This window comes from Gobius niger (assembly GCF_951799975.1).
Source record: "Gobius niger genome assembly, chromosome: 6".
Classification (NCBI taxonomy): Eukaryota; Metazoa; Chordata; class Actinopteri; order Gobiiformes; family Gobiidae; genus Gobius; species Gobius niger.
The window spans coordinates 6173287-6187265 of record NC_136857.1 but is presented as its reverse complement, the minus strand read 5'-3'; the positions used below and the strand labels follow the sequence as shown (position 1 = coordinate 6187265).

The following is a 13979-nucleotide window of genomic DNA, read 5'->3' as shown; positions in this document are numbered from 1 at the left end:
GCTGTTAGCCGCACTCACAAAAGAGCCTCTGTCATGGAGAGCTGTGAGGCGCCTTTCAGCACCACCACCTGCCCGGAGCATCTCAACACACAGCAGCAGCTTCCCTCACAGGGTCGCATTGTCGAGTGGAGTGTGCGGTGGGAAATACACGCCTCAAATTTCAAACGACTGTAGCGTCAGTCCACCTGCGCATTGTTGCTGTTGTCGAAGACCAGAACACTCCTGCTCCACTAAAAGCTCTCCGCCGGTGCCTTGCACTCAAACGCTTGCATTGACAGACCAGACAAAACAGGCTCAGCGTCTGTGGTGCTGAATGTGAAGTAGTGTCAAGTATTTATTTCCATTTTTCCCTATCCCTGAGAATCTGTCTGCCTGCATTACACCACTCAAGAGGATTAAAGCGCGCTCACTCACTCGCAAACACACACACAAACACACCAGTCCATGGCATTGCATAACTCCACATGCACAGGCACGAGCCCAGCCCCCTCTCCCTCCTCCCTTTGTCATCATGCACCATGAGCAAACGCCCCCTGCAGGCTGCACAGAGGCGGAGGCACACACATTTGCTGAGACATATCAGAGAGCTTTAGCTTTGCTGTCTATCAAAGAACTAAATGCGTTCGCTGTATTTAAAAACATTATCAATATTTTGCTTAATGACAGAGCATGTGAGCCTGTCCAGTGTAATGTGTGCTGTTATTTTAGCACTTCATCAATTTTCCTCATTGAAAACATTCAATGAGTCAGAACTGTAGAATTCCAGACGTGGACTTAACCTTGTAACCCCCACCTACACAAGCACATTTTCTCCAGTTATTATCCAGGTATCCAGGCATTACTCAAATGTATAATCTTCCTGAATAAAGTGTCAGACTAGCAACGAAAACAAGACGTAAATGAGAATGAAAAAGCAACAAGAAATCGTGACAAAAAAGCAACAACAAAGGCGCACAACAAAAACACAAAACCGCAACAAAAAAAGGAACAAAAATGTGAGAAAATCAGTGCAATAAATGGAAAAAATAACAGCGAGAAGATAATGAATCAATGCAAGTTAAAAGCTGAAGGCAAAAGGTACGTTTTCAGCTTGGACTTGGACTTCAGGTGTGAGTGACTCGGCCTGTCTAAGGTACAAGGGCAGTGCGTTCCATTTCCGGCAACGGAGAAAGAGTGGTCCCCTCACAGCTTCCTATTTGTTTTGGGCACCACAAGCAATACATGAACTTGGTCAAACTGATTGTAAAAGAATATTCTAGATAAAAGAACAATGACGATACACAGAGTAAACCGTGTAAAATTCCAACAATGCTGGATTAGTTTCTTTACATGGGCCCAGCCGGAGGGGTTTGGCTTGGAAAATATTTAAGTTAAGCTCATCTTAACCTCTTGACCCCCACCTGAACCGAGCACATTTTCACCAGTTTGGCTTTACCCAGATATAAAAGCTTCTTGAAAAAAATTATCAAAATAACAGCAAAAACAAGGATGAAAACGCAACCAAAAAAAATGACAAGACCAGGACAAAAATGCAACAAAAAGCGACAAAAAAGCTATTTCATAAAGTAACAGAAATAAAAAATGTGACAAAAACGCAGTGATGACGTGACAAAAAAAAGTTACAATCACTTTTGTAGGTCTCAGCTTTCAATTGAGGCATTAGACTTACGGCCATAACGCCTTTGCTCTGCCCGATCCCGTCAGACCTTGGAAGCTAAGGCAGGGAAGGGCCTGGTTGGTACTTAGATAGGAGACCGTTTGGGAACACCAGGAAGCCTGGGTGAATGCAGTGTGTGAGTGGTTGGTTGGTGGTGGTCGGAGGGGCCGATGGCACAGACTGGTTGCCCCGCTTCGGTCAGTCTACCCCAGGGCAGCTGTGGCTACAACAGTTGCTTGCCACCACCGAGTGTGACGTGAATGAATAATGACGACAGTGTGGTGCTTTGAGTTGTTCTCCAGTCGAGAAGCTTTTATATTTAGATAAAGCTGAACTGGAGAAAATGCCCTGTCTGCATAGTCCTGTTATAAAGCGCTCTGTTTGTCCCTGGCTCAGGTGGGGAACTACAAACGTGCCGTCAAGAGGTTCGATGACGGACATCGACTGTGCAACGACCTCATGAGCTGCTTACAGGAGCGGTCCAAGATTGAGAAGGCCTACGGAGACCAGCTGACCGCCTGGGGCAAGAGGTGGAGACAGCTCATCGAGAAAGGTCAGCACTATCACACATTAGACTTGTGTTCCAAAAACACAATGAAGTACTGCAACGGCAATACCAAGACGATCACCTGTTCAAATGAAGTCCAGATTTATCTATTCTTTAAACATGCACAAATAAAGAAAATATAAAACAACATGTTAATTTATTAAAGCTTTGAAAGTTCAATGCATCCTTTCCCTTGTGCAGGTCCACAGTACGGCTCTGTGGAGCGGGCCTGGCTCGGGGTGATGACGGAGGCAGAGAAAGTGAGCGAGCTGCACCAAGATGTGAAAAACAACCTAGTGAACGAAGACGTGGAGAAGGTGAAGAACTGGCAGAAGGACGCCTACCACAAACAGATGATCGGCGGCTTCAAGGAGGCCAAAGAGGCAGACGAGGGCTTCAAGAAGGCCCAGAAACCATGGGCCAAGAAACTCAAGGAGGTCAGTGCAATTCATCACAAGAATACTCCTGGGTATACGGCGGAAACTCTGTCTTCATGATAAAGAGAGAGTGTTCAGATTTTAGTATGTGAGGATGTCCCACTCTCAGACGAAAGCAGAGAAAGTAAGCAAGAGAGACTTTTTATTTGTTTATGTATTTGATTTTCCTTCCTGCTCCTGACAGGTTCCCCCAGCAGCACCAAAGAAGCGTGAAACTATTGTGTTTAATTTATGCAATCACACCTCACACCTGCTCATGCCTTGAATTTCACATAACTAAAAATAAAAATGAAAATACAATGTAGAAATAAACAGTACTGTTACAGTGAAAGACATTGAAACAACAATGATGTCCTTTACAAACCAAGGGATTTCTTATTCATGCAAGTTATGATTTGGTCGATTTCTGACGTATTCAAGTCGACTGTGATTGATCCCCCAGATGGAGACGGCAAAGAAAGCCTACCACATGGCCTGTAAGGAGGAGAAGCTGGCTGCGACCCGAGAGGCCAACGGAAAGACCGAGGCTTCTGTCACAGCCGACCAGCAGAAGAAACTCCACGAGAAAGTGGACAAATGCAAACAGGATATGCTGAAGGTATGTACCAGAGTGCAGGATTCTCAACTGGTCTGGCACCGGGACCCACAATTCCCCTGTTAGTTAGCCAGTTTATTTAAGCAACATGGAAAGATGCATACAGGTATAGTATATATATACTTTACAGAAATATTCAAAACATTAGAAGCTTTAGTGCAGTGCTGCTCAAAGGGAGTAGGAGGAAGTTAATAATAACTTATACGGCCCTATCCCGTGACCCAAATACGACATATAATAAATTGTATTATATTGTAAAATATTGCCTTTTCCTTAAAATATGTTGTTGAGTAAGCATTAAATGAGCCAAAAAGCTGCCATTGTGGTTAGAAATAACCCTGTAACAGTCATTTTAACAGACTCAAGTAGTGATTCTATACTTTTTCAGTACATGCGTAAATATTGAAATAAATGTTTTCTGGGGAGACTCGTGACTAGGGGCAGGCCATTTCGTATTTTATATCGTTATCGCGGGCACAGGTGCTTAAAAGTCAAATGAAGGATGTAAACTGAACTAAACTAAACTAAAATGACAAAAAAAAAACGACCAGTTGAGAATCACTGCTTTACATTGTCGACAAAGGTTGTTTAGGACTTTGCACCTCTCATCTCAAGAAGCTTCGTCAGCAACTTTTGTCGTCACAGTTTAGTGAGGGGAGAGCCGAAATATCCTCAACATTAAAACAACCCAGCAGAGATGGCAGATTGAGAACCTTTGTCTACAAGAGAAAACTCCTGTATGACTTAGGGCTTACGTAAACATGTTAGCACTTTAAACTGATTCATGAATGCATACATACAGTAACAGTGTGCATATGGCTTCAGAGATTTCGGATCGAGAGGCAAAGGCTGTGAAAAGCAAACGGTCCCAGAGAGGCGAAAGGACTCCTACTAGTTTAATACATGTTTTATCTTCCTATAAATCGCTCTTGGAACCGCCACCGTAACGTGGTGGAGGGGTTTGAGGACCCGGAATATCCTGGGAGCTCTAGAGGGTCTCCCGTGGCAAACAGGTTGTAGTTGACGGGTCAGAGAGCGGTTCAGAAACCCCCTATGAGAGATCCACAGGTCCGGTTAGAATCGTGAGGCCGTCCTTCTGTGGACCCACCACCTGCAGGAGGAGCCATGAGGGGCTGGTGCAATGTGATTTGGGCAGCTCGGACGTCTGTCCCCACGACCCGGCAGTGGAAAAAGATGGATGGATGGATCTTCCTATAAATGAGAGCAGTAAATTGACTTGTGCGTTGTCAGGCCAAGGAGAAGTACGAGAAGTCTCTGGAGGAGCTGAACAAGTGCACCCCTCAGTACATGGAGAGCATGGAGCAGGTGTTCGACCAGTGCCAGCAGCATGAAGTCAGGAGACTCAACTTCCTCAAGGAGGCGCTGCTGGACATCAAACGCCATCTTAACCTCACTGAGAACCCAAGGTAAGGCAGGCTCAAAGAGAGGAGGAGCTAATTCAGTTCTGCTCTCTGATGGTAGTATATAGAGGCATGCAGTCACATCATGCATACTATTATTATAGAGAGGTTCAATGGGTAGTTAGTATATAATTAATATGTTGTGGTGAGCTGAAATTGACCATGCTTTTGCACTATAAATCTCCATTATAAAGCATTTGTGACAGAAAAATAGACCCTGTGCGTTATTGTGGGTATGAATAGCGTGGATACAGAAATCAGAGGCTAAATTAGCACAGTGTTAGCATTGACAGTCCTCTCTGGTCTCGTCTCCTTTAAATGTGTGTAATTTCTTGTAATTCTTTATTCGTAGTTCTTCTATGTACTAAAAGTAGCTGAAGACAGTGATCAACAGGCTTTAGTACCCCATAGTAATCCTGAGAGTTCATGCAACACCAGTTACAGTGTTCATGGATTTTATTTTTTATTTTAGTTATTTATAGGCTCCTTTCACCACTTGCAAGGTCGCCCACGAGAGAAGATAAAATCAGACAGTAAATGTTTTACAGCCGCAGACACAATAACAAAGAGCAACCTGAGAGGTTTACATTTGAATATGTAAATGTTATATTGGTGCTTGACATTCACACTGAAACTAAACAACGGCAACTCTTTCTTTCTTTCTTTCTTTCTTTCTTTCTTTCTTTCTTTCTTTCTTTCTTTCTTTCTTTCTTTCTTTCTTTCTTTCTTTCTTTCTTTCTTTCTTTCTTTCTTTCTTTCTTTCTTTCTTTCTTTCTTTCTTTCCACATTATCTATCAATACTTTTCTAATGGCCCACTATTTTTGCAAGTCGATTCTTACCAGTTTTTAAATACAAACACCTGTGGGCAATATTCTCACACAAGAGATACTTTTCTAGTATCTGTCTTAAATTCCACATAAATATCACAGGACGACATAGTTCCACTTTCTCCTCGCCACTTCTGTATGAACTGTTCCTTTAGTGTTGATTTCATGAGATCTCCACATATGGGAGAGACCGCAGTCGTCTGAAATCTGTTTCCCCTGCAGTAACCATGGCGACACCTTCTCTAAACAGGTCAAACAACAGGTTGTACATTATACATCTGATCAGGAGCTAATATCTCCTTAATTTAAATTCTGCACTAAACAGCACTGGAGATTAATCAAATGTTCACTACATTTATTAGTTTAATAAAAAGAATATAAAAAAAAAAAAAATCCAATCCATTTACATCATTAACATTCATAACTCCAAAATCTTGAATTTTGCTGCTTCCCCCGTAACAGATTCACAAACTGCACGGGCATCTCTGTGTGGAGTTATCCCGTTCTTTCCATGTCGAGTCGGGTCTCCTTCAGTTGTTTCGGTTTCCCCAATCAACTCAAACATGCACAATTCTCTCGCTAGATAGACCTACGGAAAGGTCAAGTGTCCTTCAACTTCAATCGTATTAAGGCACAACAAACAGTGTGATGAAAAGTTAAGTCTTGGTTGGCTCAAAGTTGAACCAGGATCCCGACAGAACATCTGTTATTCCAAACAATTCATCCTTCATTTGCTTGTAATTAATTAAGTTTGTGCAGTTCAGTGAAGAAAAAAAAAAACTAAACAGCTTCACTCGCGTCTCAGCCAGTCTTTTTCTCGCTCATCGCTGTTCAGGCTCCAACGCTAATTAATTGATGTTTCAGGCAACAAGGTTTCTGCCAAAATACATTTCGCTCACTGTGACAGCCGCTCATATTTTGCATAATTTAAACCAAGATGGAACAACAAAATGAGCTCCTATGGCAATCGTATTGGTCACAAACAGAGTTAAGGTTGTCACATTTGGAGGTTATCCACGTTTTTTAAATTTATTTTAGGGATGTTTAACTTGTTTTCATACAAACACAAGCCAATACTGGTGGATTTCCATGTTGGCCAGTCACTCAAGAACTCTGACGAGACATTTATGTTTTACGCAGAGTGTATTATGTAAACAATAAGAAAATAAAACAAGGAAAAAGATTCGACTGTACACCTATATTCTAGGATGAGGTATTCACGGATTCCAAAACTTTTTAAACTCAGCCTATTATTGTTAAATCTGTGGGCAATTACTTCAATGAAATAAATTGTGGTTTGGAAAATTTAGTTTAGTTTAGTTTAGTTTACATTCTGCTCAAAAGGAGTGGGCCGAAGCAAAAGCTTATGAGCGCCCAGCCGCCCACCCCCCAAATCATTTTCATATCACAGTAGTACATGGAACATATTACAAAGTTCATAGTACAAGGAACATTGGGACACATCATGCACACTTACACACAACGTACCCGTTTATGATTTAGCTTATCCTACTGTAGTTACATTATCAATCATATAATTAGCAGCATCATATTTTGATTTGCCTTATTGGCAAAAGAGAACCTGCTACACTTCAAGGCGGCTATTTTAACACAGACCAAACTTACAAAGCATTGTTTGAAATGTTCATATAACTAACATGTACAATGTCTCGCACAGAGCTAGTACAGAGCAAGTAACAAAAGGTGATCATTAAAATATTTCTTTCAGATTGTTAACATTACCGAAAGTTACTAGTTTTATGTTAAAACATTAATATACATATTATCCGTGATCTTGTGACTTCCCATTTGTCATTACCATCCTCAGTATAGTATTAGTTTGTGTGTAATTTTCCTTCCTTTCTTTTTATTTAATGTACAATGTATTATGTATGCCCTACATCAGGGGTAGGCAATGTCAGGCCCGAGGGCCAAATCCGGCCCTTCAGCACAGCACCTTTGGCCCGCAAGATGATTTTGAGAAATGTATTATATATTATAAATCAGGGAGTATTTTTAAACAATATTAGAGTTAAATGAAAAAAGGTAATACACCCAATTAGGTCATATAATATGTACCACACTGGCATTTGAAGGAAGTGCACTGGACAAAGAATAATCATTTTAAGCAAGAAATTACATAAATCTACTTGAATTAAGAGATTAAATCTAAGGTTTCAGTAGATTTGTTATGGTTTTAGATGAGATAAAACCTCTAGTAGTAGTTATTCTCTTAATTCAGATAAATTTGTGTCATTTCAAGTGAAAAACAATTATTTGTCTGATTTCAAGTGGGTTTTATTCTTGCTCCATTGGCGCTATAGCATTTGTATCTTGGATTAGATCAAACCTGACTGAAATTCAACATAGAAGAACTTTAATTCAAGGAATTTTAAGTTATTTATCTAATTTAAGATGGTCATTTTTCCAGTGTTGTGCTTTACTTTGGGCTAATAATCATCGGCGTCGGCCCTCGGTCTCTTTACAATAAAGAAAATCGGCCCTCCGCCAAGAAAACATGCCTAATCCTGCCCTACATAGTCTAGTGCGTTAAAAAGTCAGGGTGTAGCGCGAGTAGCTCCCCATCAACAAACCCCCACCCAGCTGCCCTAACTAGCTGACTTTGTAGATGATGTTCCTATGCTGTGTGGTGCTTTAAAAGACGAGGACTATGAGCCCGTCGGGAGGGTCCCTCTCAACAGATTCATAGCTAACTAATTATCTTATAGCATTTGGCAAAGACAAGCCACAGTGGACACGTTTATGTCAAGCCCTGGACACCTTTTACCATTATAAAAGGCTGTGTCATATCAGCTGTGGTTGCCATGTTGTCCCTAGTGCATGTTTATTGCATGGATATTGCACCATATAGAATTTATATTTACAGAACCATTTTCTCGTCCTCTTAATAGGCGACATATGAGGTAACATATGTGTTGCCGTATTGCTTTGAGTCCTGTAGTGTTTACTTGAGATGGAGCAGGCGGAAGGACTATTGTTATCATGGAGGGATGAAGCAGGATATTGGACCTTGTTACTAAATGGTCTGAATAATGCAGTTCGACATTTGTCAATAAGTATTTCTCACAAAACTACCATCATTTTGACAATTAAATTATGATCCAATAACAAACAACATGTGGCTGGTTGCAGGGCTTCTCGCAAAAAAAAAAAAAAAAAATCTAAAAAGGGTCAAAAAAGAAGAACAAATCAAAGCAGAAGACATGCTGCTTTCGTGTCAATGTGCCAGACTGACCCAGACTCAAGTGTTTGGCGCCTTTCATTGCCACTAATAGCTACTCTCTTTTCTTTGTCAGCTATTCCACAATTTACAGAGAACTCGAACGCACCATCCTGGCTGCCAACACACAAGAGGATCTGAAGTGGTTCAGCAACAACCACGGCCCCGGCATGCATATGAACTGGCCAGCATTTGAGGTACAGTGTTATCATCAATAAGAGCCTGGGCTTTTAGGTTTTGAGCCATAATTCTTATTCTCACTCAATTAGGAATATAACCCAGAGGCTGCTGCTGCTCCTCCAAAGAAAAAGAAACCAGATGGAGCCCCACCCACTCCCAGTACAGACCATGTGGCGCCACCTGGTGACCGCAGCAGGTAAAGCTAATTTCAGTTCATTTTTGTTTATATATAATTCTTTATATTATAGGGCCAAGTTTCAATACCAGATGTTATTTATTGTGGTTTTCAGTTAAACCGTAATCGAGATAGTGTTACTTATGAACTAGTGGTCTTGAGTTTCATATGGGTTACATGGCACATGGTTGTTTTGATATTAAATTCACTCACTTCAGCTGTTTTAGCAGAGAAAACCAGGAAAAAAATGGCTCCGTTTAGGACATGAGCACCAAATGTAAGAGGTTAATAGTCGACTATTAACCTCTTAACCCCCACCTACACCAACACATTTTATCCAGTTATTATCCAGGTGTCCAGGCATTATCCAAATTTAAAAGTTTCCTGAAAATAGGGTCAAAATATGAACGATATCGAGAAGTAAATGAGGATGGAAAAGCAACAAAAACAACAACAAAAATGAAACAAAAAAGTGATGAAAAAGGAACACGAACAGGACCCCAAAAAAAGTGACGACAATGCAGAAACAACACATGGAAACACGAGGGAAAATATTAGATCGGTTTTGTAGGTCTTTCAAATGAGGTGTTACACTGGCCTGTAAGCTGTAAGACGTTTTTAGATTTGGGTAAAGCCGAAATGAAGAAAATGTGCTCCGTTAAGAGGTAAGCCCACAAACCCAATAATACTATTTAATTAAGAGTTCATGATCCTATCACCAAGAGCGTGTGTGGATATGATCTCATCATGGTCTTTTGAGTGAAGCAGGTCTCAAAAAACAGAGATTTGGAGTTCCGTAGCCAAACAAGTGGAAAGTTAAATTTTTGAACTCACACAGGGTTTTTACAGGTGTCAACAAGTCAAATTGATGAGCTTATTTTTCCACATTTTTTAATGCCACAAATGTGAAAAATCTTGGCATATTTAATTTCATAAGATTTGTTAGCATCCAATCAAACAAAGGAATGAGGGGAAAGTTTGATATGCAAAACCAAATTGGACACAATGGGCAGCTGATTAGTTTTAGACCATTGTGTTTGTGTTTTTGACAAATGCGTGCAGTGAAAATAGTGGAGCAATGCCATTGTTGTGGGTTCTGTCTCTAAATTTAGATTTAATCCCACTTTTAATCAGAATTAATGCCTTTTAATGACTTTTAGGGCCGTAATATTGGCATAATTCGTTCAATTACTTTTAATGCTTTTTAATGCTCTGAGGTACTAACCCTGTCGTAATGGGCTGAGGTCAACTAAAACTACAACTAATACAAAAATAGGTATCACTTTATTTTACACTACCTTAATACATTGTACCTTACTAAATTTAGTGCAATGTAATCTGCTCTGTAACAATCTGTAATAACTTGTACCTATGGGTTAGATACAGAATGGAATAACTTGTATTAGTACTTTGTAGGTACATAATGTAATAGGACATGATATGTACCTGCAAACTACAAATACATATTATTCCATTTTGTATGTAACCCATAGGTACAAGTTGTTACACATTGTTACAGAGCACATTACATTGTACTAAATTTAGTTAGGTACACTGTGTCAAGGGGACTGTAAAATAAAGTGTTCCCCAAAAATATTGTCTGACATTGAACTATTCAAGGTATTGGTCCAATTGGGAACCCTAATGGATGCCTGTTCATTTAATCAATAATGTATGCATAATTTGAATATCATTATAATCTTTATTTAATTTTTTTATTAGACTAAGTAGAAAAGTTCTACATAAGACAAGGCATTGCTTATTCTTTTTAAAGCGCTCAGGTGATCGGGTAGATTGATTTGTATTGATTCCTGTTATTGTGTGGACCGCGCAGTGTAACTGAGACTCTCGTTCTCCCTGCAGTGTGAGCAGCTATGACAAGAACCAAGCCTACTCAACTGAATGGTCCGATGATGAGCAGCCCGCCACTTACTCAGGCAACGAAAACGGAGGCAACGGTAACTCTTTTGAGGACGACTCCAGCGCCGGCAAAGGGGTCCGCGTGCGCGCCCTGTATGACTACGAAGGACAAGAACAAGATGAGCTCACTTTTAAAGCTGGTAATCATCGCACGGACAGCGCACATGAATTATTAATGTCATTTGGAAGTGGCCAGTGGTGACGCGCTCGGTCAGAAAGCACTAACCTTGTCCTGCCGTCGTCTAAAGATGGCTTCCTCTCAAGGAGATAGCAGTGATCAGTAATAAGAGCCTCATGGATAACAAATTATAGACACCTAACAGCTAATTAGCACTAACGCCAAGGGGATGTGGCGGAGCGTTAAGGCCATCTCAGTATCAGCAATTAAATTAACGCCTTCAGCTACAGAGGAAGACACACAGCTGCTAACCTCACAAATGCAATTCTGATTTTTGAAGAATGAAATATACAATAACTTTTAGAAATATAAGTTTAAAGATAAAATCATTTTTCCAAACCTTAAAACTTTGACTTAAATTATTTGTCATAAGCATCTGATGAAATGTGAGGTAGCACTTGTGTAGCGGCGTTCACATAGAGACCAGTTTGAATCACACAATTCATACACAAGGAAATTCAAAGTATTTCACAGTGACATGAAAGTAAATTAAAAACCTTTTTGTTCCCAGGCGATGAACTGACCAAGACTGAGGATGAAGATGAACAGGGCTGGTGTAGAGGACGTTTGGACAACGGTCGGGAGGGACTGTACCCAGCCAATTATGTGGAGCCCATCTAGTCATGTGACTAGAGAAGGACACGCCATTGGAGGCAGCTCGAACTGTCCTGTCCAATCGCACCGCACATAGACAGAGACTTATGAGCAACACATCCCTTGCCCAACAGAAGCGCCAAGCATTCCTGCTAAAAAACTTAGTAACCCAAAAGACAATAATAGTATATCTGTATCCTCTAATTTATCCATCATGTGGGTGGGTGGACCTGACACAGGCAGGAGCAGTATATTCAGTATATACAGTACCTAATAACATCAGGACAGTGCAGGGCACATCTGCTTTCTGTGTAGCTGTATTTAATGTCTACAGCTTATTGTGACAATGGGATGATATTATAATCCGTTATGCCCATTCAACAAGAATAAGCTTCTCTAACCTGCATTGTGTATATACAATGTGATGCCATTTTTGTGTAACAAATCTAATGCTGTGTGGTCAGTTGTCATTCTTACATCGGGAATGCTGTGTAGTGTTGAAGTACCACCAACAGTATCCTCTTTTCGTTTGGTTTTTATGTGATTTGGTCCAACCTTTTTTCCAGTGTGTGCAGTGCTATGTGTTTAACTGTTCTCAGATTGCATAGCAGCATGTGCTATGCAAAGAACCCTGTGGGCTACAACCTGATGCAACACTCTAAATGCAGCGTTCACTTTGGCCATCACATCCTCTGGACATGCTCATCTTTATGTTCGCTCAGAGAATGCCTGATGACAAACTGACTTGTATCTAATTTTGTTTTCATTTTTAGCATCACTTATTCTTACTCCATCTCCATGCTACTGATGGGCACAATTCTTGGTTCAGTAACACTTGTTTTCTTCCGCTTAAGTAATGCATGCCCTCAGATGGACGTTGGATCATCCTCTTGAGGTTGCCACTGCATTTGAGAGAAGGCTTTGAGCAGTGCTTTTCTTCCAAAACAAGGGCCTGATGAAAGCGTGTCCATGCATTACTGTGCACCAGACTGCTGTCTGGCCAAGCCTCTCAGGACATGAATGTACAAGTGTGTGGGCTTGTGGAGGTCATGTTGCGTTAACATGGCTCTCTGTTGTCATGTGAAGCCCTGGTTTGCATATGATGTTGTGGCCCGTTTACTCGCTGAGCCAAAGAATGACTTGTCCCCATCACTGTTCTGTTGTACCTCCATGCAGTAACTCCATACACATCACTGCTTCAGCATAGATCAACTTGTAGCCGCCCCTTAGACACCTTCATGTTTTTATCCCTGAAGCACTGTGCAAAGACATATTTCACCTATCAAAAGATAACACAGTGCAGATAACTAGCCTCATAGAAATTAAATTTGTAGCAGCGCATTACTTCCTCAGTCAAGTTTCTCCTAATAAATAGAAGCACCAGGCACTAACATTTCAGACTGACTCTAACTAGTCGAGAGATTTCCTTTTCCTTGTCATCCTGAGGTTTTGAAATTTCCCCGAGCTTAATGTCGTGAGCTCAAAGTTAGGAGTGACAGGTCTGTGCGTCACACACAAGGAGAACGCATCACCAGCTCACAAGTTGTGTCTTAGAGTAAAGCTGTCCAGCATAGCAAAAAGGACTACCATTCAACATTCTCGCTCTCTATATCAACATAAGTACACACATGCATTCACTATACACTTAACATGCAAATGCACAGCCAGGCGAATATTTGGGGCGAATATCCTCAGTGTGTATGAGTCGTGTAAATGTAACTGGAAAAAATGTACAAAAACTGCAAGTGATTGACTATTAAGACAAAAATGTAGTGTTATACATGTAAATGTGTTCATTAAAATAACAACAATGGAAACTCATATAAAGTAATAGGAAGCATATCATATGGATTTCATTGCAATGAAGTTGTCAGTGTACCATAAAGGCGTGCCGTTACCCCACGCTGTCAGATTTGTATATGATGATGTAATTTAAGATTATATTCTATTGTAACTGTACAACTGTGTTGAGTTGAAATGAGACCTAACCATGTTGAGGCAGTAAAGGGTGTACATGTAAATGCTTTTTTTATGTTTTTGATCTCTTCCTTATGCACACTGGGCTGCGGCTCACGCTGACCAGCCTGATATTAGCGTTATAGAAGATGTATGTTCATAGTTAGTGATGTACTTTATCTCCTAACTGGTGTAGTGCCTGTTCATCTCGATGTAACAAGACGTTCATTTAAATATGCATAAAGATAAT

At 40.6% G+C, this 13979-nt stretch overlaps 1 protein-coding gene across 2 annotated transcripts in view; it reads left to right on the top strand.

Moving 5' to 3' along the window:
• pacsin1a (protein kinase C and casein kinase substrate in neurons 1a) overlaps nt 1-13896 on the top strand; it is a 41522-nt gene extending 27626 nt beyond the window's left edge. For both annotated transcript variants that reach the window (XM_079559073.1, XM_079559074.1), the window contains 8 exons: nt 2054-2210; nt 2406-2641; nt 3084-3239; nt 4488-4663; nt 8803-8923; nt 8996-9102; nt 10945-11141; nt 11691-13896. In XM_079559073.1, the coding sequence (XP_079415199.1) occupies nt 2054-2210; nt 2406-2641; nt 3084-3239; nt 4488-4663; nt 8803-8923; nt 8996-9102; nt 10945-11141; nt 11691-11800 (1260 nt within the window). In that variant the 3' untranslated portion in view covers nt 11801-13896. The remainder of the gene's footprint in view (nt 1-2053; nt 2211-2405; nt 2642-3083; nt 3240-4487; nt 4664-8802; nt 8924-8995; nt 9103-10944; nt 11142-11690) is intronic.
• The last annotated feature ends 83 nt before the right edge of the window (nt 13897-13979 follow it).